General features: G+C 41.7%; 1 protein-coding gene across 3 annotated transcripts in view; it reads right to left on the bottom strand.

Moving 5' to 3' along the window:
• Positions 1-27,218, bottom strand: part of VGLL4 (vestigial like family member 4) — a 175,602-nt gene that overhangs the window by 67,300 nt on the left and 81,084 nt on the right. The window contains exon 1 of one of the 3 annotated variants that reach the window (XM_053600414.1): positions 21,262-21,771. The exons of the other annotated variants lie outside the window; for them this stretch is intronic. Within the exon in view, the coding sequence (XP_053456389.1) occupies positions 21,262-21,343 (82 nt within the window). The 5' untranslated portion in view covers positions 21,344-21,771. Of the gene's footprint in view, positions 1-21,261; positions 21,772-27,218 lie in introns of those variants that run through there. 3 annotated transcript variants of the gene reach the window in all.

The following is a 27,218-nucleotide window of genomic DNA, read 5'->3' as shown; positions in this document are numbered from 1 at the left end:
GTCAAGCAATTGTCACAACTGCAATAACCAAATATGGAAGGTGAATCACGTATGGAAGGGAAATTTTTCTGAATCCAAAGAAATAAACTGTGAAAAAAAATACACACACATAAGCAAGCACCGGATACAAAGTCAAAACACAATGAATACTGCGTGGGTGGGTACACATCCAAGTGTCACTCGGCAACTGGTTCTCATTCTTCTCTTATTATTTAAAATATAAGCCCTGGACAGGGCAGGAACTACAAGTTGTTTGGGTTTTTCCCTCATGACACGTTAAGATCTGGCACAGCTGGAGATTTCATAACCTTTAAAGTCAGTGATAACTATTTGAAGGTGCCATAAATGTTTCACTGAACTGAACTCTGAACACCACTGTGGCAGCTCTGAGCTATGGTTATCCAGTCTCCTCAGTGGAATGGGGCAGTGATCTTACAGAATAGCACTCAGAGCAGCAGTTCTCAACTTGGGGGTCGAACGACCCTTTCACAGGGGTGGCCTAAGACCATCCTGCATGTCAGATATTTACATTATGATTCATAACAGTAGCAAAATTACAGTTATGAAGTAGCAATGAAAATAATTTTATGGTTGGGGGGGTCACCACAACATTACTAAAGGGTTTATAATACATATTATTATTATGTATTAAAGGGTCACAGCATCAGGAAAACTTGAGAACTACTGACTTGGAGACAAACAGACCGCATTCGTATCATGGTAAACTGAAGCGAAAAACAAGTTGCCACTACTTTACAATAGACAATTGGTCTGTGGGACAAAAATGAATATACAAAGCTGAACAGAATGGCTCGGCACCTGTGGCTCAAGCGGCTAAGGCACCAGCCACATACACCTGAGCTGACGGGTTCAAATCCAGCCCGGGCCCACCAAACAACAATGACGGCTGCAACCAAAAAATAGCCGGGCGTTGTGGCGGGAGCCTGTAGTCCCAGCTACTTGGGAGGCGGAGGCAGGAGAATCGCTTGAGCCCAGGAGTTGGAGGTTGCTGTGAGCTGTGATGCCACAGGACTCTACCCAGGGTGACAGCTTGAGGCTCGGTCTCGGGGGAGAAAAAAAAAAGCTGAACAGAATACAGGCAAAGCCAGAGATTGCCATCCTTCCTAGTGTGACAGCCAAATCACCTCACCACCCCCCTACAATAAGGGTTGTGGGATCTCTACCTCAACATGAGGCAGATCACTAAGTGCCTGCCATGTGCACAATACTGTGAGAAATACTACTGGCAGAGGGGACACCCTGGTGCCAGCAGACACTGTGCCCTCCCCATGTAATCTACACCTTAGATGGGGTGATTCTCTATGGAGGAGAGGGCTTATGAAACTGGAGTTTTAAATTTGTTAGTAAACATGCAAACAAGTGTTGTCATCTTCAAAGCAGTCATTCTAGAATGACTGGAACCCATTTATGCCGAAGAACATTGCCACTAATTAAAAGATATTTTCAAACTCCACTTGTGGAATCGGCTTCAGAATGACATAGCAAAACTAGCTCTGCATTTGACAGGTATACTTATACTGAACTGTGTCTGGCAAACAGTAAGCGCTCTGTAAGCACTGGACACATATATACATTTTGTTTAAGTTACTTGTTGCCCTGGGTAGAGTGCTGTGGCATCACAGCTCACAGCACCCTCAAACTTTTGGGCTTACGCGATATTCTTGCCTCAGCCATCCAAGTAGCTGGGACTACAGGCGCCCACCACAACACCCGGCTATTTTTTGGTTATAGTTGTCATTATTGTTTGGCAGGTCTGGGCTGGACTTGAACCCACCAGCTCCGGTCTATGTGGCTAGTGCCCTAGCTGCTACATCTACAGGCACCGAGCCAAAAGCAACCATTTTTAAAAAATATTTTAGAGATGGCATCTTACTGGGTTGCATAAGTTGAACTGCAGTGGCTAGTCAGCGCAAACTGCAGCCTTGAACTCCTGGGCGGGATCAAGTGATCCTCCCACCTCAGTCTCCCAAGCAACTGAGACTACGGGCAGGCACCATCACACCTGACAAGGTAACTACTTTAATGACAAGCTTGAACACTTATTTAAATGTGTAAGTTGTTACATGTATTTGCTTGTATTCAGTCATACTTCATTGACCTTAAAGATAATGAAATATCTTTCACTAGGTGATATAACAGCCAAAGGAATAAAAATTCAAGAGGATAACATAACTATCTCACACACTGAAAGAAGAAAAACATCTGCTATGGGTTGAAGTTTTAAAAGGTTAAAGTATAAAAGTTACAATTACATTGGAGGAATAAATTATGTTACAGAATAGGGTGATTGTGGTGAATAGTAAAATAATACATATTAGGCTCAGCACCTGTGGCTGAAGCGGCTAAGGTGCAAGCCACATACACCTGAGCTGGCGGGTTCAAATCCCAGGGATTATAAACTGAGCTGCAATAAACAATCTAGTGCAAATGTCCTTATGATAAAAGGACTTTTTTTCCTTCTAGATAGATGCCTAGTATTGGGCCTGCAGGATCAAATGGGAGGTCTAATCTGAGTTCTTTGAGAATTCTCCATACTGCCTTCAAAAGAGTTGTATTAGTTTGCAGTCTGACCAGCAATGTAAAAGTGTTCCCTTCTCTCCACATCCAAACCAGCATCTGCAGCTTTCAAAATTTGGGACACAGCCCATTCTCACTGGGATTAGGGGATATCTCAAGGTAGTCTTGACTTGCATTTCTCTGATGATTAGGGACGATGAGCATTTTTCATGTTTGATAGCCATTCATCTGTCTTCTTTAAAGAAGGTTCTATTCATGTCTCTTGCCCAGTGATATATTGGATTGTTGGATCTATTTTGTTGATTAATTTGAGTTCTCTGTCAATCCTAGTTATCAAGTTTCTGACTGACTCATAACATGCAAATATCTTTTCCTATTCTGAAGGCTGGCTGTTTGCTTTGGTTGTTGTTTCCTTAGCTGTGCACAAGCTTTTCAGTTTAATTAAGTCCCATTTATTTATTTTGTTGTTGTTGCAATCACCACGGAAGTCTTCTTCATAAAATCTTTCCCGAAGCCAATATCTTCAAGTGTTTTCCCCACACTTTCTTCAAGGACTTTTATTGTTATATGCCTTAGATTTAAATCTTTTATCCATCTTGAATCAATTTTTGTAAGTAGTGAGAGGTGCAGGTCCAGTTTCAGTCTTTTACATGTAGTTACCCAGTTCTCCCAGCACCATTTATTCAATAGAGATTCTTTCCCGAGTGTATGGTATGTTCTTGTTTGGTTTATCAAAGATCAGGTGGCTGTAAGAGGTTAATTTCATCTCATGGTTTTTTATTCAGTTCCAAATGTCAATGTCCCTATTTTTGTGCCAATACCATGCTGTTTTAATCACTATGGACTTGCAGGATACCTTAAAGTCTGATACGGTGATACCCCCAGCTTTGTTTTTATTACTAAGAATTGCCTTGGCTACATGGGGTTGCTTCTGGTTCCATACAAAACGAAGAATTATTTTTTCCAAGTCTTGAAAGTACAATGTTGGTATTCTAATGGGGATTGCATTGAATCTGTAGATTGCTTTGGGTAGAACAGACATTTTCACAATGTTGATTCTTCCCAGCCATGACCATGGTATGTTCTTCCATTGATTAATATCTTCTGCTATTTCTTTCCTAGAGTTTTCTTTTTTTTTTTTTTTGCAGTTTTTGGCTGGGGCCAGGCTTGAACCCGCCACCCTCAGTATATGGGGCTCGGCGCTCCCTACTCTTTCAGCACAGGCACCACCCCATAGTTTTCTGTATAGAGGTCTTTCACCTCTTTTGTTATGTATATTCCTAGGGATTTTATTTTTTTTGAAGCTACTGTGAAGGGATTGTGTCCTTGACTGGCTTCTCATCTTGACTGTTCTTTGCATATATAAAGGCCAATTTCAGACATTTGTCCAAAATTTATGAACATTGATTTTATATCCTGAGATGTTACTGTATTTTTTGATCACTTCCAGAAGTCTTGTGGTTGAGTCTTTGGAGTTCTCTAAGTATAAGATCATATCGCCAACAAAGAGCAAGAGTTTGACCTCCTCTGAACCCATTTGGATGCCCTTTATTTCCTTCTCTTGCCTGATTGTGTTGGCTAGAATTTCTAGCACTATGTTCAATAGTAGCAAGAGGGCAACTTTGTCTGGTTCCAGTTCTAAGTGGAAAAACTTGCCGTATTACTCTATTCAGTATAATATTAGCTGTGGGGTTGTCATAGATGGTGTCGATCAGATTAAGAAATGTGCCACCTATGCCTAAATTTTTAAGTGTTCTAATTAGAAAAGGGTGCTGAATTTTATCCAATGCTTTTTCTGCATCTATTAAAAAGATCATATGGTTTTTTGTTTTTTTTTGCTTCTGTTGATACGGTGAATTATGTTTATTGACTTGCATATGTTAAACCAGCCTTGCATCCCGGGGATGAAACCTACCTGATTGCGATGAATGATTTTTTTAATGTGTAGTTATAATCTATTGGATAGAATTTTACTGAGAATTTTTGCATTTATATTCATTAGTGAAATTGGTCTTAAATCTCTTTTAGTTGGGTCTTTTCCTTGTTTTGGCATCAGGGTGATGTTTGCTTTGTAGAAGGTGTTGGGGAAGATTCCTTCCTTCTCAATTTTTTGGAAAAATTTCGACAGTATGGACATAAACTCTTCTTTGAAGGTTTGGTAGAAACCTGGTGTGAAGCCATCTGGACCAGGGCTTTTTTGTTGTTGGGAGATTTGTTATTGTTTCTTCAATCTCAGTTCTCGAAATTGGTCTGTTCAAGATATTTATTTCTTCTTCTTAAGTCTAAGGAGAGGGTGTGATTCCAGGTACTGATCCATTTCCTTCACATTGTCCAATTTCTGGGCATAGAGTTTCTTATAGTACTCAGAGATGATCTCTTGTATCTCTGTGGCATCTGTTGTTATTTCCCCTTTATTGTTTCTCCCATCCGAGAACTAAGCAGGCCTGACCCTGTTTAGCTTCTGAGATCAGACAAGATTGGGCATGTTCAGGGTGGTATGGCTGTAGACTCCCTTTATTGTTTCTGATTGAGGTTATTAGATTTTACTTTTCTGTTTCTAGTTTATCTGGCCAAAGGTTTATTGATTTTATTTAATTTTTCTAAAAACCAATTTTTTGTTTTGTTAATTTTCTGGATTCTTTTGTTTTCAATTTCACTCATCTGAGATTTAATTTTATTTCTTTTCTTCTGCTAACTTTGAAATTAGATTGTTCTTTTTGTAATTTTTGGTTCATGAGTTTGTTGATGTGCTTTCTTTCTGTTTTGTTGAATGTACGCATCTAACATTATACATTTCCATCTTAAGACTGCTTTTGCTGTATCCCACAGGTTTGGCATCTTGTGTCTTCATTGTTGTTACATTTGAGGAATTTAACTATTTCCTCTTTTATCTCTTCATGAAACAAACAGTCACTCAGCACGAGGTTTACTTTCCAAGTCTTTTTGTAGGGATGAACATTTTTGTTGGAGATGAGTTCCACCTTTATTGCCTGGTGGTCTGAGAAGATACAAGGAATGATTTTTATTCTTTTAATTTTGCTGAGGTTTGATTTGTATCCTAGGATGTGGTCAATTTTGGAGTATGTACTATGAGCTGACTAGAAAAATGTATATTCCTTAGCTTTAGGATGGTGTGTTCTGTATATGTCTATTAATTCCATTTGTTCTAGAATCACATTTAAGTCATTTGTACCTTTGTTCAGTTTCTGTTTAGAAGATCTGTCCAGTACTGTCAGAGGTATTAAAGTCCCTGACTATTATGGTATTATGGGATATCATACTGCTCAGACCCATCAAGGTCTGTTTCATAAATCTGGGAACATTTAAGTTGGGTGCATAAATGTTTAAAATTGAAATGTCTTCTTGTTGTGTTCTTCCTTTGACCAGTATGAAGTATTCACACCTTTGTCTTTCTTAACTTCAGTTGCTTTCAATCTGCTTATATCTGAAAACAAGATTGCAACTCCTTTCTCCCGATTTCCATTTGCTTAAATACTGTTTTCCATCTTTTAAACCCTGAGCCTTGCTTTGTCCCTCAAGGCTAGGTGTGTCTCCTAGAGACAGCATATGGATGGTTTGTGCTTTTTTAAATCCGATCGGCCAGCCAGTGTCTCTTCAGTGGTGAACTCAGTCTACTGACATTTATTGAAAGAATTGATAAGTATGGTGGAGTTCTAGGCATCTTATTTTGTGAAAGTGAGTTGTGTAGTTTCATCCTTTGCGCCACTGTGGAAGCTAAGTTCTGACCTTTAGCTTCTGGGTGTTTACTTTGCTGGTGGTCCATTGTGGTGGTCAGTATTAAAAACAAGTCTAAGTATTTCCTATAGAGCTGGTCTTGTGGTGAATTTCCTCAGTGTTTGTATATCCACAAAAGATTTGATTTCTTCATCAATTTTGAAGCTTAGTTTAGCAGGATATGGAATTCTGGGCTGAAAATTGTTTTGTTTAAGAATGTTGGGCGGCGCCTATGGCTCAGTCGGTAAGGCACCGGCCCCATATACCAAGGGTGGCGGGTTCAAACCCAGCCCCGGCTGAACTGCAACCAAAAAATAGCCAGGCGTTGTGGCGGGCGCCTGTAGTCCCAGCTACTCGGGAGGCTGAGGCAAGAAAATCGCTTAAGCCCAGGAGTTGGAGGCTGCTGTGAGCTGTATGATGCCACGGCACTCTACCGAGGGCCATAAAGTGAAACTCTGTCTCTACAAAAAAAAAAAAAAAAAAAGAATGTTGAAGGTGCAGGCAGCGTCTGTGGCTCAGTGGGAAGGGTGCCAGCCCCATATACTGAGGGTGGTAGGTTTGAACCCGGCCCCAGCCAGCTAAAACAGCAGTGGCAACTGCAACAAAAAATAGCTGGGCATTGTGACAGTTGCCTGGAGTCCCAGCAACTTGGGAGGCTGAGGCAAGAGAATCGCTTAAGCCCAAGAGTTGGAAGTTGCTGAGAGCTGTGATGCCATGGTACTCTACCAAGGGCAATAGAGTGAGACTCTATCTCAAAAAAAAAAAAAAAAAAAAAAAGAATGTTGAAGGTGGATGACCATGCTCTTCTGGCTTGGAAGATTTCAGTTGAAAGTCTGCTATCATCCTAATGGCTCTGCCTCTGGTGGGTCAGCTGGTGCTTACTCCTGGCTGTTTGCAGAATTTTTTCTTTCATGTTGACTTTGGGCAGGTTCATTACAATATGTCTTGGAGAGGCTCTGTTAAGAGTTGAGATGACCTGGGGTTCGATATCCATCTGAAAGGAGTGTGTCCGCCGTCTTTAGTAAAACTTGGGAAGTTTTCATTTATGATAGTCTCCACCAGGGCTTCTATTCCTCTGGAACAATCTTCTTCCCCTTCAGGAATCGTATTATTCATAAGTTTGAACACTTCATGGAGTCTCATAGTTCTCTAAGCACCTGGTTCTGGTTTCTCTTCTCCCTCTTTAACTACCTAGGTTAACTCAAAAACTTTACCCTCCAGCTCTGGTTCTTTCTTCTCAGTGGTCTAACCTATCTTTGATACTTTCTACTGTATCTTTATACTCCCTGATTGTCTCATTCATTTACTTGAGCACTGCCACATCCTTTCTATATTCTACATATCTCTCTCATCTGACTTTTTATTCTGTCTTTCCATTTTCTCCTTCATTCCTTTTGTTTTTTTCATCCCTATTTTAAATTCCCTGTCAAGTCCATTAATTTTTTTATAGGTGAAGTCTTCTGTAGTAGCTGCTTCATGGTCCCTTGAGGGAGTTCCGCTGTTTTGCTTTTTCTGCTTTATTTATTTATTTATTTGCAGTTTTCAGCTGGGGCTGGGTTTGAACCCACCACCTTTGGTACATGGGGCTGGCGCCCTACTCCTTTGAGCCACAGGCACCACCCTGTTTTGCTTTTTCATGTTGCCTAAATTTTTCTCTTGGTTCCTCCTCATGTGTTCTTTCTTCTTATTCACCTCCTTGTCCTCCTTTTTCCTTCTCATTGCCTTCTATTTTTCAGAAGTCCTTGCTCTTGAGGACAGTATGTTGCAATATGTCGCCAGGATACCAGGTGACACTGTGTTTATCTTTTTTTTTTTAAGGACACAGAGCACAGCCAGCAACCTCTATGGGTCCTCATTCCAAACATAGCTTTGCCTTCAGTGATGCCTGATTGTTTCCTCAGCATTCAGACCCTGTGGTCTGGGATCTTAAAGCTCACAAGAATCCTTCAGGGCAGGTCTCACAGTGCTCCCCAGTTCCCAGGAGGATCCCTCAGCCTGTCCCAAGAGTGTAGTTCTGATCCCAGCAGGCAGAATTAAAATGCTGTGCTTTAGGACCCTGCTAAGACCTTCTCCTGACCTTCCCACAGTGGCAGCCCCATGGTTGCGAGACCTCTGTATTGCTGCTGCCTTACCAGCCACCAAACCTAAGGCAAATCCACTCTAACCAGCATTCAAATCTGGCCACCGCACACTGTTCAAGTCTGCCAACTCTTCCAAGTTTGCCACTCAACGTGCAGCTTCCCCCAACAACCAAAAACTCCAGAAAGGCTTCCTCCCACCCCGGACCTCCATGGATGGCCAGCCATCCCAATTGGTCACAGTCCCCTGCTCAATTCACCTGATTTCCACCGCTCGGGATCACAGGCTGCATCCGGCTCATGACCACCTCCTTGCTGTGCTCCCTGAGCCTGACACTGGGTAATGTCCCTGCACCAGATATGGCTGGGTTCTCTCTTTTTCCCCAGTTGTTCTAGGAGAGCTCAGCTGAACAATCCTTCTGGTCTGCTATCTTGCTCCACCACCACCCCCAATCAGGTATCATTTTGAACCAAATAATTCCCAAAGAGTTGAGAAAAAGCATGGTGGTTAGAGCACAGTAAAATAGGCCCTTTCATAATCTATCAAAACCTTCAAAACATAGGAAATATACTTACTGACCAACTACAGAGAAATGTTTGGAAAAATGATGTCATAACTACAGAACATTATACAGACATTAATGATTACTTTTGTAGAATTTTAAAACCAAAGCAAATTCTTGCAATATTAAATGAAAGAAAATTCAGAATACAAAGCTTAAACATGGTTTAAGTTGTGTTAAATTACAGTAGAACCTCCACAGCTGACCACCCCCCATACTTTGACCATCTCCTGAAGTTGACCTAATTTTCATACACCAGACATGTACCACATGCACGTGTCAGGACAGCAGGCCTAGTTCCTTCCTTGGTTGACCAACTCAGTATGCTAACCAGTTTGTTCCAGTCCCCAGGGAGGCCAATTTACAGAGAAATCTGACAATAAGAAGAGATATTCTTCCCAGAATAGTATACATATTAAAGAAAAAGGGTTGAAAAGTCCAATTGCTGCTTATGAAATGTTCCAAGGTAAAGTTTCATAAAGAGACTGAGCCACAAAAGAGCCACAGAATTCACGCAGCTGGAAAGGAGCAGGAAAGTCATTCCAATAGGAGAAAAATTAAAAGAACCTAAGAGGGGAATGGCAGGCAAACCAGAATATAAAATCAAACTGGAGCTAAGAGGGCTTTATTTAACAGGCTAGTGGGTGGATGAGTCGCTACCAAATAAGGAATAAAGCAAAGGAACACTACACTAAAGGAAAGTGTTCCCCCCCAAAGGGAGTCCTCTGTGCTACGTTGGTGCTTTTTCCATCCCTCAATCTGGCTACCTGCTGGTTTCCCTGCCTTGGATTGACCCATCTGGAAAAACAACCCCTCCCTTGACAATACCAAAATCACTATCTCTGCCCTAAAATTAGGCAAGAAATATACACACTCTAGCCTCTAATTTAGATAGCAACTTGCCAAAAGTAAGGAATACATCTTTTTTCACATGGAACCAGTCATCAGTATCATAACAGGCGTAACAGGTATAATGAATTATATGTTAAAAATGAGCGACACCCAACCAACACCGTCCACACATCCCCAGAGGAGCTAAAATTTAGAAGACTGGCAATAGCAAGTATTGGTCAAGAGGCAGAGTTCCTGGAATCCTTATACACTGCGGCTGGGAGAACGGGATGGTGCAACCACGCTGGAAAACAGTCGGGTGATTTCTTTAAAAGTTAAACACACCCAGTAATCCAGCACTTTGACTCATAAATATTTATTCAAAAGAAACGGATGCACATATATAAGCTTGCATAAAAATGTGCAGAGGTTGCAGAACAAAGTGAATATACACAATGCCACCAAACTGTATACATAAACATGGTTAAAATAATACTGCGTTACATACATATTTCAATAAGAAAATGTTGAAAGCAACTTCATTCGCAATGGTCAAAAACTGAAAACAAGTTCAATGTCCATCAACCTTAGAACACATAATCAAATTATGACATACTCACAGTACAAATAATAGTTCATACAAAAGGATGAACTATTATTTCAACAAATAGATGATAAATCTGCTGAGGACAAATCAGCTTGAATAGCTGACTGCCTTAAAAGAAAGAATATAAGATAGCAATTCTTGAAAAAGGTGAAAAGCAATACCCCTTTATGTTCTATAAATTGTGCCATAACTGCTATAAAATTGAGGCTTTGTGTCATTTTTTGGTTTGGAATCTCCCAGTTAATGAACTCCTCTCCTTTTGCTTTTCAACTTTTTCGAGAATAGCTATCATATATTCTTTTGTATGTGTGATAAACTCTCAAAATTCCAAATTGATCTATTTTTTTAAAAAACACAGGAAGAAAAAATTCATAAAGGAATCCCCTTAGGATTTCAACATAAATAACTATGCCTCAATTTAAAAAAAAAAAAAAAGAAAAGAAAAAGAAAAAGAAAGAAAGAAAAAAACTGAACAGATGGAAAACCCTAGTCCATTATCCAAATTAAGCCCAAGGTTTGCATTTCATCTAGTCCTTACCACACACACCATTAGCACAGAGTAAGAACTCATGATCAGAAATTCCCCCAGGGGTGCTGGGGTATCTCTATGCAGGAAAATACCTGTTAAAGTTTGCCCAGAGCACTCTATGAACAAACACCTAATCCATAGGCTTTTTAAGACTTTAAAAGTCACTGAATTTTACAATTCTAAATATATTTTATTTCTATTAGAACCCAAATGAACCATTTAATATTCTTTTTTTGGTTACTAATACTTCAAAAAGAAAAAACTGAAAGTCTATTAAATAGTGAAAAATAAAGTTAGTAATACTTCAACACTAGTTCCCAGTATATAATTTTTAAAGTTAGTAATACTTCAACACTAGTTCCCATATAATTTTTTTTAAAGGCAGTTTGACCCTCACACCACAGTTAAAAGACCCCTACTTTTTTAAGCTTCCAACAGAATTTTCTGGAAGTTTCCTTGATATATTTTTAAATCTGTCCCAAATCCATGGGGGAAATAAATCATCTGCTCAAATTTATATTCCAAGGCAGTTACTTTCTAAGTTTGGCTATAGCTATTCTATACATCAGCTGATAAACATCAAACAGTACTAACACTTTCTTTTCCTTTTTTTTTTTTTTTTTTGGTTGAGATAGAGTCTCACTTTGTCTCCCTTACTAGAGCACCATGGCGTCATAGCTCATAGCAACCTCCAACTCTGGGACTCAGGGGATCCTCCAGCCTCAGGCTCTGAGTAGCTGGGACTACAGGTGCCCACCACAATGCCTGGCTAATTTTTCTATTTTTAGAGACTGGGTCTCCCTCTTGCTCAGGCTGGTCAACTCCTGAGCTCAAGCAATCACCCACCTTGGCCTCCCGGAGTGCTAGTATTACAGGCATTGAGAGCCCAGCCTCACAACCCTCTTCATAACCATCTTCTTCTCTACCTGTTCATGGTCTGTCTTTCCTGCTATAATGTTCCACAAGGTCAGGATTTGGCCATCTCTTTTGTTAGCAGCTCTATTCCCAGTACACGAAACTATGCCTTAAACTATGGAGATACGGAAATATGAAAATTTTCATATTAAGATATGAAAATACTTAAAATACATATTAAGTATTTTCCCATGAACGGCAAGTTCACTACTATTTAAGAGACTGTCCAAAGCCAAGGAACTGGAAAGCAGGATGAGCAAAGGCAAGTTATTCCCAACCAGCCGCTCCAAATGTTTTTCTACAGAAACTGAGAAAGAACCTTTCTTTCCTTTCTTCCCCTCCTGCTTATTGTACCAACAACTCTCTCCCTTTCCGCGACATCTAAGAGGTAGAAAACTCACTTCTGCCACTAACTGAGTATCCTGGAGTGAGTCATGTGATTCCAATGCGTCTTTATTTTTAGTGAGTACACACTGGAGCAGACGCATTCATAAACACAAGGTGTTTGGGGCTACAAAGGAGAAGGTGCGAGACAAAATATCCCAGCCCTCCCAGAAAGCGGCGTCCGGCGGGGAGCAGGCCGGGTAACCCTGCGAGATGGACTCCACAGGGCCGTGTGCATGACACGGATGGACACACACACACACAACCCTTGTACCCCAGAGGAAGGGCGAGGAGGGTCACTTTCGGGAGGAAGCCCCTGCCCTTGAAGATGAGTAGGAGCCAAAAGAAAGGGTCAGCGTGCTGTCAGGGGGTGAGGGAGCGGTTTGGTCTGTCAGGACTCCAGGGTGGTGGTGGCGGCAGGCAAGGCTGCTGAGTAACAGGACAGGCGCCTGGTAATACTACAGGTGAAGGCCCAGGAGATTAGGGGTAGGGGGTCAGCTAGGGCATTAATTTAGCAAAAAGAAGAAAATTCACAGAGACCTAACCAAGAGATGATTGAGTTCCTAGGACCCTTCAGCTCATGCTATCCTTTGTTCCTAGGTGACCGTTCTTGCTCAAAGCTTCGTTCATTCTCTCCAGCAGCGGCCTGTCCTCTGAGCTCCAGAACCACCTACCCAACTTTCTAAGGTTTATCTCTTCTTTGAAATCTCAAAGATCCTTCACACACAACGTATCTGAAGCTAAACCCGCGATGTCGTCCCAGAACCCAGTCTCCTCCTGTGTGTCCTGCCTGGTTGATGGCTGCACCTTCCTCCCACTGTGCAAGTGGGACAGTGTGGGCACTGCAGGGTCTGCTGTCTTCTCCCTCCCCATGTCCCTCGCCCCCACTGGGTTCATCACCAGGCCTTGCCACCCTTCTCTCTGAAGATCTCAAACACCTATCCACTTCTTCCCTCCATAATTACCGCCGTATTTCCAGCCTCCAGCCTCCGCCAGTGTGACAGGTTCACGCCATCTCCTATTTCTGTGCCATCTCTTAGTCCCCTCCCATCTGTTCTCAAATTTCAACAGTTTATTTTTAATGCCTGATCAGCGGCTTCCCCTTGCTGCCCCTCCTACCTGCCACCAGGGAGTGAGGCTGCTCTGCGGGGCAGCACCTGGCAGCACCTAGCTCTCTCTGGGTACTCAGTTTAAGTACTTGAGCCAAGAGAGGCAAGAATTTTAGGAATTTGGGAAGAGTCAGCACCACATGGCAAAAAGAAGAGATCAGCAAAGATAAGAACTAAGAAGTGTCTACGGAGCTCACCAAGAGGACATCATCCAGGGACCTCACCCAGAACAATGTCAGGGGAGATGTAGCAGCAGAAATCGCATGACAGCAGACTGAAGAGGGAACGGGCAGGACGCACGTGAGAGCAAAGAAAAGCTAGTGTAACAGCTGGACGGGAACACAAGGCTTAGAGAAGGGTCTGTTTCGTTTTACGGTTGGGAGACACTGGAGTATAAGCACATGGTAAAGAGGAAGAACCAGGAGCCAAAGAAGGAAAATTAGAAAAGAAACAGATCACTGACGGCCAGGCCAGAAGGGCTGGGGCCCGGGAGCTGGGAGCTCCAACACCGGAATGGCCCTTCACTGCCCCCAGGGAAGGGAAATGAGGGTGGAGACAGATTCAAAGGTGTGCACTGTGGGAGAGCAAGAAAATATGGTGCTTCCTTTATTTTTCTCCTTAGAGGATACACAAGGATTCTTCTAACTCTGTAAGGCCCTGTCACTCCCTCTCTCTTTATAGGAAAAAATACAGAAACAAGTATAGCACTCACACACAGGGTGCTGAAAAATATGTATACACATTTTAAAAAGGAAAAAACTGTATTAAAATTGTAACAATCAATATACTACATATTCTGATAGTTTGTTATATTGTATATTGGGTCTCATGTCCTCTTGCGATTGCAGAAGTCAAATGTGACTTGAGACTATAATTTTAATATAGTTATTTCTTTCTTAAAATGTGTCTACATATTTTTGGCACCCTCTGTATTTTTAAGCGTATTGTATCTAATATCAAGAGCAATACTTGATGTCCACGGTTAGTTCTGGAACTTTATGTCGCCCCCTCCCTACCAACATTGGTCATCTTTCATTGGCATGAAGCCCCTTGCAGAACCAAGCTCCCTATCCTGGTCTCCACAACCCGCTGGTAATTACCCCCAACTCTGAATCCAGTAGAGCTGTGTTGGAAAACATCACATGGGTTTTACACTGAGAATCACTATTTTCCACCTCTTTTAGCCTCTACTCAAAAGAACATAAAGCCTGGTACAGCTGCTGTTACATACCCCTTAAAAAGTGCCCCCAGATCACTCTCCTCGGTGATTTTAAGTATTAACAACAAGGTAGTAACTTTGAAAAGCAGGAAAATAAAACAAGAGTTCTTTGTGGGGTCAGCCAATAGTTTATCAGTGGTTCATCAGAAAAACAGTAGTTTAAAAGGGCATGCATAGTAAGAATGCAAGAAAATGGCTAAAGGAAAAGCTGCTGACATTAAAATAAAAATTGTAATTAATCTCTTGTCAACTTTAATAAGTGCTGCCACTTATAACGGAAGATGTGTTATTGTCAGAGGGGAGAATCTGTCCAGAAATTTGCACTCACGGCTACTTAGCCATTATCAGGAAAGCACAGGTTCTGTCCAGCTGGATCATAGGCAGTGTAAACAACGTCACTAGATAGCTCAGCAGAGCACATCTGCATCAAATCACGAAATCCTGGAATTCACTCTATCAAATTATTAGCCAAGAAGAATTAACAGGCAACTATTTTCATGCAAAATAGATATAAAACAAAGGTCGAAAGCAATGCGTATGGATAATTCCTTTTCATTCATAATTTTAGATGGTGTATAATGTAGACTATTGTTTTAGATATCTGTTGCTCCCTAACAGCCATCTCTACACAATGTAGAGTGTTGTTTGAATACTGGAGCAATTTAAGCTTTTTCTGTGTATCCAAAAGTCCCTGGATTAAGATCCAAAGAAAGCTGGCACAGCAACAAAATTGACTTGTAACAAGTATCAGCCTTTAAGCAAACTGCTTATTAATGCAGAACTCGAGTGGCTGTTCAGATCCTAATTAAGCTGTGTATCTCCACAGTGTCCCCCACTCCGTACTCTCCAACACGGCGCAGAATTTATCGAACTCGCAATTTTCCTTAACAGTATGAATGGTGAGAGGGCCTCAATGTGAAAATACTAACGGGGGGAAAAAAAGTGCACTCTGTTTAGTACACAGTGGAGCCACAGGTGAATGAGACTCCTGGGACAGCCAGGAGTCTCACTACACTGTAAGATAAACCAGGTCTATATGGAAAAGACAACCTCATAGGACATTTTCACTACTTTTACGTCTTAAAAGAATACATACAGGATAATTCCAATTATATAGGCCTTTAAAAATAAAAAAACTGAGCCAATTTTTTTTTTAAAGAATTACACACACAGGTAGAAAAGATATATGTATAAAAAAAAGCATGGTACAACTGTGAAAACCTCTTTGGGTCAGGAGGAATTTGATCACCAGAATACACAGAAGCAGCAATTTACTAGTTATGACCTGGCCATATTTACAAGGTTGTTCGTCAGACTACACACGTTTTATATACTTTTCTGTATGTGTATTTCATAATAGAAAGTACGGAGAGGGAGAGAGGGAGAGAGAGAGACACCGCTTAATACATTTCCTTAGCAGAGGGTAGCTGTAGCCATTCCATTAAACGTTTAAGACAATGGATACTGGTTAACAAAGGACAGTACTGAGTTTTCTCTGATCACTTACTAAGTATATTTCAGTTTGTTATATTTGTAGACTTCTTTGCAAACAGAAGGGTGAATGTTAAGTTTGGAAAGATCCAATAAATAGCAACAAATTAAAGAGGATTTTAAGAATGGATTTTCTATTTTATTTAGAGTAAATAAACCTTCTTTCAACTAGTCGTGATTCACGTTGATAGTATTAAAACACAAACACACACACACAAGATCCTGAGATTAAAACAATCTACAGAATTCAGAAACCACCCACCCCCCAAAAAAAAACATGCATAAAAGAAGGCAAGATAGCAAGGCACACTGACCGATAATTCCTTAGAACTTAGAAAAGTCACATTCAGTAAGGTCCAAAAAAGAGAGAAAGAGAGAACAGATGAACAAAGTAAAATCATTTTCAGGCCTTGCTTTTAAAAATAAGCAGGTATGCTTAGGTCTTCCGGGGGGGTGCCGAGGAGGGGCTGAAACATGAGTTCAATAAAAAAATTAAAGATCAACAAACTTACGTGGCTGAGCAAAGCTAGAAAAAAATAGCTGCCAAAGAACTAAATATGCAGCCTGTAAGTACCACTGAATAGAAATCGTCACTGAGTAAACGTCAGATGTTTAGAGATGACAGAGAGATCATCAAAGACATTCCCTGGTAAGACTTTTTATATATTTGTGTACATGCAGAAGTGCTAAATCTGAACCTAATTTCTTCATGACAAAATCCAGTTTTCTGCGACATCCTCACAGTCCAACAGAACTAAACGATATTGAGTTTGGACTCTCCTCATGTGCTAAGGAGGATTCTAATCTTCTTCACAGCAAGAAACCCAAGCGTCCCGGGAATATAAGGCAACAGACAACAGCCAGGGAAGGAGTAAGGAAGGAAGAAAAGCTTCCCTCCAAGAGCCAAAATAAAACCATCCCTCCCGAAGGGGGGTGAGAAACACGGCGGGGAGCTGGAAGGGAGGCGGTATAATCACACCTGGCCAGATCTCTCACCGGGGAGCTCTTGGGCTCACCTGGGCATGTTATATGACCCAAGCTCCTCCCATTTTCCCTCTCTCTCTAACTTTCCCCCTCCCCCCCTTCCTCACTCAATACTCTTTCCTACAAGTAAAAAGCTGAAGCAAAATGAGTATCAACAGCAAAATAGTTACAGATGTTCTACCTCAGAATACATTCTGGATCAAGAGCTTGTCACTTGACATGCAGAGCCTGGTACAAAATAGCTCTGCTCCGTGGCCTTTTCACCTGACTAGGACCCAGCCCTCTAAGTTTCCTGAGGCCTGAACTCATTAGACAAAGAACAATAAAACCAGGACTCCATTAAGCAGCTGGTGGTTAGAGGCAAAAAACAAAAGATCACAGGGTCTCACTCCACTCGGCAAATCTCCTGTGTGCCTTTTCCTTTCAATTCCATAAAGTTAATTTAAAGATAGCCCATGAAGCAACAAATGATAACTATGTCCTAAAACAATGAACAGTTTTAAAACTTGAGGAACGTGCAATACCCTTCCCTTAAGCTTTGAAGGGAATGCGATATGCAATTTATTCTTACTTTCTCCTAATGTAAATCACACTACTAAATAAAAGGAAAGAATTCCTCTACCAAATTACACACTAATGGCTCCTAACCTACAATTAAAGTATCACTAACAGCAGCTTAAAGCCACAGCCAACCAAGAGCACATTTATTAGGACCTAAGTTTTCAGCACCAAGTAATTATGTAAATACACTATCAGCCATCTTGAGAAAAGTCAGTGGTCTAACTTGCTCTCTGGCCCCTGGGGATCACTCCTAGTGAGCTGGCATCTATATGGGGCCTTTTCCTCTGCACAGAATACAAGGAGAGCACATTCCAAGCAAGCTGGTCACCTCCAGTTATCTCACCTACTTTTTGCTGAGCATCACAGCAGCCTGGGAACGTGGCAACTGGCTTCCGAGTAATACACAGAAGGAAAGCTCGGCTACACTGTGCCCCAGGATGTCTGTCGCCCTGTGCTGGGGCTGTGAGGGCACCCAGGACAGAGCACAGTCACTAACATCAAGAAGCTGATTAGACAGGGGGGTATGGTAAAAGAATCGCAGAACAGTCAGTTTCTAACCTTAATTCAATTCTGATACAAACTTTCTAAATAAACTGAGTAAGCTAGTTCTGAGTAAACATATAATTTACCTCTCTGGGCCTCAGAGAGGTAAAAACAAGGCAAAGGTATCAGATGATGTTTAAGGCCTTCATATATACCTCTGCAATAATTAGATAATTCAAGGCAGCATATAATTAAACACTAAATTATACAGTAGCACTACAACTGCCTTTGGAGACACTGCAATTACTTTTTTTTTGAGTCATCCTTCATTCCAAATCACTCCTGAGCCCAGTCAGGGGTAGGGGAAGGACGGAGGCGAGCAGCAGTAACCAAGACAGAATGCCTTTCCTTTAAGAGGATTTCATCCTTCCAATGGAATAGTCTCAGAAGTTCGGAAAGAAGAAAATGAGGGCTAGGATTGGCCTATGACCTCTTCATGGAGACAAAGGCAAAACTGGGCTTCACGTGGGTATAACTGGATAATAAAGTGGTTAGCTGTTGAGTATGGTGTTAATGAACCATGAGGTTTGTGGACAGGTACCTTGACACAGGCCCCATTGGGCTGATCTGCTCCTCAGTAGTGAAGGTAATTAGGCAGTTTCCAGAAGTTAGCCATTTCTCGGGCTCTTTGCTTATCTTGGCTCCATGGCCTCCACCCAAAACTGCTATTTGTATGGCTAATTTTTTCCCTTGATTCTCCTTTCAATTGTGCCTTTCGCCATAGTTGGAGAAAGGCAAGTGCCAAGAGCAGTTATTCAGGAGGGAGTCCACCTCTAAACAATTTAGAGTCAGTTCTAAAGTGAGATTTCGGGAGGACCTTGTATGCTACAAAGTACCTAGTTAAAAGATCTATTTTGCAAGTGGTGAGACAGGCTGAAGAAAGATGGTGCAAACACTTTGCGGAGTAGAGCTGTGTCTAATATCACTAAGGAATATGATGTATCTAATCTAAATAATAAAATTAACTATCCACATCTTGATTTTCAAAACTAAAATGGTGAGAAAACTAACTTGTCCCTTCCTAAGAGGTATGAAAGTTGCCTGTGCCCTAAAAATGAAATCAAATGTTGCCTCCCAAATGTACACTCCATTTTCCAAATAACTTCCCTGGAGTGCTGGAGACCTGGTATGTTTAAATTATAATATAGTCTCAAAATGTTGACTTTTTGAAAACCATTAACTGTTCCAACTTTTCTCACCAAAAAAAAAAAAAAAAAAAAAATCCCATGTAAGATTTATGTCCATCTTCAAAACACCCTCTGGAGTTCAGACCAGATGAGTGCAATGTTTACACTGAGAAAACCACTGGACTATAAACACCGCTCAAATTTTGCTGTGCTTTTCCTCATTTCCTGTGTATTTATTTTGGTGTTAAAATAATGTTAACTTTCATAATAAGGAAAGTAGGAGCAGATGTTTAAACCAAACAGACTTTAGCTTATTATCCCATATACCTACTCAACTTTCAAAATCAAAGTTTCTTCTTCCCAAATAATCAAGGAAAAGAGAAGGAAACTACTCTAACGTACATTACATACTACCCAGCACACTTTCCATAAGCTGCTCCTCACCACCAACAACTGGAGACATGAAAAATTAATCTGGTATCAATTTCCTAACAATCCTATATTCCTCCCCGAGGCTGGTCACAGTGTTTTCTTTTTGAAAATATCATATTACTTGTTGGCAGAGACAATACAACGGAAATTGCCTTAAAAGTTTTTTCTTGTTCCCTTAAAAAGTTTAAGAAACTAAGTGCAATGTGAATTTCACAGCAGTCACAAGCCCAGTCACAAGCCCAGGATACCTTTCTAAACACCTCTCCCTTATAAATAAATGACAAGCAACAAGATACTTAACAGAGGAGTTTCAAAGAAAGCAGTTTACCAAAACTCTTAACTGGAACTAGTGGGAGGGGGAAAAAAATCCCCCTTTTTAAAGAAAACTAAGTATGAGATCCTTACTCACAAAGTTAAATGAATGTCTTTTTTCCTTAAAGGGTGAAGGTTAAATTTTCAACTGATTAGGAAACCGGTCTGAAATTTTTACATGCAAAATATAAGTGAATCTGCTCACCCTCTCAAGTTTTGTAAATGTTTTCTTTTTCAAGAGAAATGTTCAGTTCACTAGAGGAGAAAAAAAAAATGGAAACTGTCCCTGCAGAATCGGAAAGGAGATGTGTCTCCTTGATTTGTGAGGTTACAACAAAAAATACCCTTCCTGCCGTGCTGTACTGAATTCTCCCGAAGATGCCTCTCAGCCACTCAAATCCAGGCCATTACCATTTTTTCAAATCGCACGTAGATAACGTTCCAACAGATTAAGAAATCGCTTTTTCTCTGACTGTTCAGAGATGGCTTGAAATACTGCAAGACAGTGGGGAAACACCTCTTGGTGGGAGAAAGGTAATAAACAAAAAGAATGCAGAGCAAGTTTGTTTTTCTTTTTGATTTAGCGTCCTGGTTGTGTAATCACTTCCACCAGGGACCAGGCAGTGGATGGAACATGCTTCAATGTCAGAACTCTCAGAGCTGAACAGGAAATGGGAAGTCAGACAAAGAGCTGGTCTGTGCTCTGTGACAAGGGTGCCCTTCCAGCTCCCCAAAGGGAACAGAAAAAGTCTTCATTGTTCGGGACAATCACTCTCCAAAGCAAAAACTCACTGTAACTTTTTGTTCCCCTTTACACGAAAATCCAAAGGGCTGTTGGAGCACAGCAGGAATGCTGTAGATGGTGGCATCTTTAAAGGAAATATCAAAGCCCCTCCCCCCCAGCTACCGACATGTTTAACTTTTACTTGGGTTCCAGAAGTTTTTCCCCTAAAGAAAATACAAACGGAAAATGTTTTAAAAGACACAAATTTTCTTTTTTGCTTTACTGACAAGTATGTAGAGCTAAAATAAAAACATTAAGGTGTAGAAAATTAAAAATGTAAGTATGTTGCAAGCATAAAAGTAAACTTAACGGTTTTAATTTAGCTGTCTCTCAGCCTGGCCCTCTCCACCGACCCACCGTAAACCTGAAGGCTGTGATACAAACAAACTTTGTGCTGAAGCAGGACGGGGTGAACACTGGCCTTCCCGTCCCAAGAAAGGGACGCTCAGAAGGCCAACACCGCAGGAGGAGGGGCCCCCAGAAAGAAAAAGGCAGCAAGGCGGGGAGCAGCTCATCTACCTTCGTAGCACAGGATGCCGATGTTGTTGTTCATCTTGTCCAAGTACTGGTAGTTCAACAGGTCCATCTTCATAAATAGCATTGATTGGGCCAGCAAAGAAAACCAGCTCTTTGCTTTCGCCCTGAAACAATGGATTTCAAAAATCAATTGTTGCTGAGTAGCTCCTGGCTCTTCTCTTCAACTTCACAGAGGCCCAGCCTCAGAGTATCAAAACAAAGTATGCAAAAGTTAAAAAAAAAGAACACACATACGCAAAAAAAAAAAAAAAAATCAGACTCCCACGAAACCCTGCAAGGGCTTCTTGGCAGATGGTATACGTATTGTATCCTCGATCGGGTATTGAAAAATAGTTTCAGAAGTCCTTACAAGTCTTTCTTTGAAATGAGAGAGGAGGAAAAAAGAAAAACACGCAGCACATTTCCCAGGACAAAGCCGCGCTGGCTTCCCTCACAGCCCGCTGCAAGTGGAGTGCGCTGACATGCTGGCTATGCGAGGTATGGCCGGGAGGGGCGGGCGCGCGCTCTGCGCAGGCGCGGGCTCCACGGCCGCGGTCCGGACGGCGGCTCGGGCGCAGCGCGGGGGAGAGCGGGAGGCCGCGGAACGGGGAGGCCGCGGAGCGGGGAGGCCGCGGAACGGGGAGGCTCGGGCGCAGCGCGGGGGAGGGGGGAGGCCGCCGAGCGGGGAGGCCGCGGAACGGGGAGGCTCGGGCGCAGCGCGGGGGAGGGGGGAGGCCGCGGAACGGGGAGGCCGCGGAACGGGGAGGCTCGGGCGCAGCGCGGGGGAGGGGGGAGGCCGCGGAACGGGGAGGCTCGGGCGCAGCGCGGGGGAGAGCGGGAGGCCGCGGAGGGGGCAGGTCGTGGAGGGGGCGGCTCAGCCCAGCGGCTCTTGACAGGAAGCAGCCCAGGGGCTGCAAAACCGTAGGAGGAAAAGAAAACCCAGGAAGTTTCTTTTCAGGAGCTGAATACAAAGCAGAAAACACATCATAGGAGCAGAGTTCCCTGGAATTTTAACTTGTGTGTGACTTCACGTTAGGGTTTCAGAAGCTCACTGCGTCTTGCTGTGGTGTATGTGACACACACACACACACGTGGTTTCTTTGTTTCTTTTTAAGATTGTTTCATAATGTCCATTTACACTTAAGCTGTCAATGTAAATTTCTGGCGTTACACGTGACTCCTTTCATAATCCCTTCAGCAACTCAGATGCACACGGCAGGGACGCACGGCACCACCTTTTCACAGCAGAGGAAATGGATTAAATGGCTGCCCCCAAAGCAGCTGGAATGACTACTTTTAGAGTGGGGTTTTACACCCTTATATTGTAACATTCTTTAGAAATGAGGGAAAAATTTTAAACAGATAAGACTGGTATATTCAAAACTGAAAGCCTGCTTGAAATCTTTTTCATTTTGCATATGATAGCCCTCCTGTTGTTAGAAGGTAGTGGCATAGGGCTGGTGTTGCTGCTTCTTGGAAGGACTTTTTGCAGCTCCCGCGCCTAGCACAGGCAAGTGGGTGCCCGAAAGCTGTTTCCTGAATGTGTAAATTACTGACTGTTCACTTTTCAGCACATGAAGAGCACGTTAACAAAGTAAAAAAGAAATTCTAAAATAATTCAAAGAAATGTTCTAAATATATATTCTAGAAAATATTCTAAAATAATATCTGAGAAATAATTTTAAGGAATTCTCTGTTAAAAGTCCAGCAGTAGTTGCCTTTGGAGTAACAGGCACATTCATGGCAAACTGTTCTAATTGGAGACTCATATGATACCCAAATACTGTTGCCATCACTGCTGCAATAATTGGGTGACATCAGGTGAAGTAAGCAATAGAAGAATCAAGATTTCACAAGCTTTCATTTATATAAGGATTTTTTTTTGGGGGGGGGGAGATACAGAGTCTCACTATGTCGCCCTGGATAGAGTGCTGTGGCATCACAGCTCACAGCAACCTCAAATTCCTGGGCTTAAGAGATTTTCTTGCCTCAGCCTCCCGAGTAGCTAGGACTACAGGCACGCACCACAACGCCCGGCTATTTTTTAGTTGTATTTGTCATTGTTGTTTGGCAGGCCCGGGCTTGGTTCGAACCCGGCTGCTCCAGTGTATGTAGCTATTTATAAATAAGGATATTTATTGAAGCCATATTACATATTCTGATGCTAAACAAGCAATGTTGAAAGATAATTATAACTAAAACACAATGTTATTTGATAGAGAGTGTAAGAAAACTCTTTTAGAATTTAGCATACACAAAATTATTGCACTTGAAACAATCTTTATTTTTATTTTTTTTATTTTTAGAAATCAGATGATGGGGCGGCGCCTGTGGCTCAGTGAGTAGGGCGCCAGCCCCATATGCCGAGGGTGGCGGGTTCAAACCCAGCCCCGGCCAAACTGCAACCAAAAAAAAAAATAGCCGGGCGTTGTGGCAGGCGCCTGTAGTCCCAGCTGCTCGGGAGGCTGAGGCAAGAGAATCGCATGAGCCCAAGGGTTAAGAGGTTGCTGTGAGCCGTGTGACGCCACGGCACTCTACCTGAGGGCGGTACAGTGAGACTCTGTCTCTACAAAAAAAAAAAAAAGAAATCAGATGATGCTTTCTCACCCAGGCTGGAGAGCAGTGATGAGCTCATAGCTCAATGCAGCATTGAACTCCTGAGCTCAAACTCCCACAGTGCTGTGATTACAGGTGTGGGCTCTGGCATCAGGCCTGAAACAAACTTAATATTTTTCGCTATCAGATTTTAATTCAACTTACAGTTTTGGAGTCTGATTACTGTTCTATGTTCTTTTATATAATTCTCAATCAGAAATCTTTACGCAATATTAGCATATCCCACATGGGAGAAAATTGGCTGTCCATTAGAATCAGGAGGGAGCTTTCAAAAATCCTGAGGCTGGTTTGCATCTGAAACTAATATGAGCTGGTGGGACCCAGCATTGGTAGCTTCTAAAGAGTCTCACTTGTAGCCGGGCGTTGTGGCGAGCGCCTGTAGTCCCAGTTGCTCGGGAGGCTGAGGCAAGAGAATCACATAAGCCCAAGAGCTGGAGGTTGCTGTGAGCCGTGTGATGCCACGGCACTCTACCGAGGGCAGTAAAGTGAGACTCTGTCTCTACAAAAAAAAAAAAAAAAAAAAAAAGAGTCTCACTTCGTTCTATAATAAGATGCAAACAAGGACAAGGTTGAAAAGCTGGGAAGAAAAAAAAAATTGCCTTAAAATACTTTGTTTTGTACACTTATTTTCATAAGAAGAGTTTTGAAAAATACATATATATACACACACACACAGTGATTTAAGCACACAACTCAAACAATACAGTTGTAAGGAGATGAGTAAAATATGTGATAACATCCCTTTAATGACTCAGTATCACAATAGCAGCTCTCAGTCTCTGAGCGCCAACTATTTCTGCAGGCAACGTCCCACAGGCATAGCCTGACTTGTGTGTAAAATGATCCATTGTAAAATTTCCCAGGCCCTGACCAGATCTGCCCCACGGATGTGGGAGGCTAGCACAGTGCTGCCCAAGAGGGGTGTACAAAGGGGTTCAAGTACTGGCTGCTACTAGTCCCCAAGAGACAGATAAACTGAGAATGAGTATTGAGAAACTTTTACAGCAGTCTGACAAACTAATTTTATGTCCCTTAAGTCTTAATAATAAACAAATCTTGAGGGTTGTATTTTCTCATATTTCTAGTTATTGAGTTGCTCTGTATTTTACAGAGTGTCCGTCTGCAACAAAGTCTGGAAAAAAAGAAAAAGAAACAAGAACCTGGCTTCCACAGAGAAGCCCTGTGCTCAAGGAGGGCCTGGGGGGCCTGGTCGGGAAGCCTTTTTCCTCCTGGCTCCTGAGATTTTCACCTTACCTTTTGAGCACCCCAGTGGCATTCTTGCACTTCTCAGTGTACATATCCCCCTCTTCGTGAAAAGTTTCTCCAGCCTGCCCCTTCAGCAAACATCCATTCTTCCCCAGGCACAGGCCTGCCTGGTCCCATGAAACCTCCCTGGGACAGGGACCCCGTCCTTCCATCTCCCTCACTCCCTACCCGGAGCTATCCTTTTATAGGTTCAGTATCCCTTATCTGAATAAGTGCGACCAAAATTCTTCCAGATTTCAGATTTTGGTTTTTTTTTTTTTAGACTTTGGGATATCTGCATTCTATTTACCAGTTCAGTATCCCTAACCTGAAAATCCAAAATGCCCCAAAATGATCATTCCTTTTGAGTGTCAAGTCAGAGTCCGAAACGTTTCAGATTTTGCAGCGTTTCAGATTTCAGATTATAGATGCTCAACACCTCCCATGTACATTCTTCATTCCTAACCAAGTTTAGGCTTTCCAAGCAGAACTATGTTTTCTTCACCTTTTCAAGGTCAGTGAGGCAGAAGCTGGCATATGACAGCCTGTTAATAAAATACTGGTTGAATAAAATTAGTGAAATTAAAACATCTGAAAGGGGCCTGGCTCAGTGGCTCAAGCCTGTAATCCCAGAATTCTGGGGGGCCTGAACAAGAACAAGACTCCCTCTCTACTAAAAATAGAAAAATTAGCCGGGCCTGGTGGAGCAACCTATAGTCCCAGCTGCTGAGGAGGAGGCTGAGGCAGGAGGATCATTTGAGCCCAAGTTTGAGGTTGCTGTGAGCTATGATTCCACAGCCAGAGGCAACAGAGTGAGACTCCACCTCAGGAGGAAAAAAATAAATAAATCTTAAAGGTTAAGTCAATTAATGTAGTTTGTTTTAGAAAAAAAGTCTAAAAGGCAGATTTTTCATTTCCTTTGTCCCTACTTCCAGCACACACTAGATTATCTAATTCATTAGATGTCTGCCAATATCTCTTGGGGACCACCCCCACCTCTGAGAAACACCGTCTAGACTCTGTACTTCAGGATACAATCAACTCATCAATTTAAAAAACCCAAATAGAGTAGGGCGCCAGTCCCATATGCCGGAGGTGGCGGGTTCAAACCCAGCCCCGGCCAAAAAATAATAATAATAATAATAATGACCCAAATAATGGGAAATATCAATTTTTCTCCATTCATAGGCCAATATATTTATAATTAAAGTACCTGGCCGGTGCCTGTAGCTCAGTAAGTAGGACACGGGCCCTATATACCAAGGGTGGTGGGTTCAAACCCAGTCCCAGCCAAACTGCAAAAGAAAAAAAAAAAAGCCAGACATTGTGGCAGGCACCTATACTCCCAGCTACTCAGGAGGCTAAGGCAAGATAATTGCTTGAGCCCACAAGATTGAGGCTGCTGTGAGCTGTGATGTCACAGTACTCTACTGAGGGCGACACAGTGAGACTCTGTCTCATTTAAATAAATAAATACAATAAAATAAATAAAAATAAAGTGCCAACAGGATGGTTTTTAAGGGAAATTGGAAAAGACAATATTCAGGTAAGAAGAATGAAGAAATTTTGCACATCAGGTATTTATATAAAGCAAAGAACATTTTGGGGGGTGTACTAGGTACAGAATAGATGGGACTCAACATACATTGTATACAGGAATCGGAAATCCAGGCCAATGGGGAAGAAGAAGATCACAAAATAAACAATATTGGGAAAAGAGGCTACATGGAAAAGAATCCAGCAGCACCTCACTTTATACTTACACAAAAATAAATTCCAAATGCTTTAAAGCAAGGTTTTTACTGTAAAAACTTATGAACTAAAAGGGTATGTACAGACTATGTGATTTGGAACAGGAAAAATATTTTCTAAACCAAAAATAAAATGTTTTAAAATCAAAGACAGAAGTCCATGAGAGAGTTACAGAAGAATCTGAATAAATATACAGATTTTATGGCTTTGTACGTTTAAACATATCAAAACTAAACAGGAAAATACAAAAGAATTTATCTATTATATATATTATGGAAGATGAAGGACAAATGATCTTGGTATATAAAGAATATCTTAAAATTGAAAGGATAAAAAATTAAACCACT

This window comes from Nycticebus coucang, chromosome 8 (assembly GCF_027406575.1).
Source record: "Nycticebus coucang isolate mNycCou1 chromosome 8, mNycCou1.pri, whole genome shotgun sequence".
Lineage (NCBI taxonomy): Eukaryota > Metazoa > Chordata > Mammalia > Primates > Lorisidae > Nycticebus > Nycticebus coucang.
This window is presented reverse-complemented; position numbering and strand designations above follow the sequence as displayed.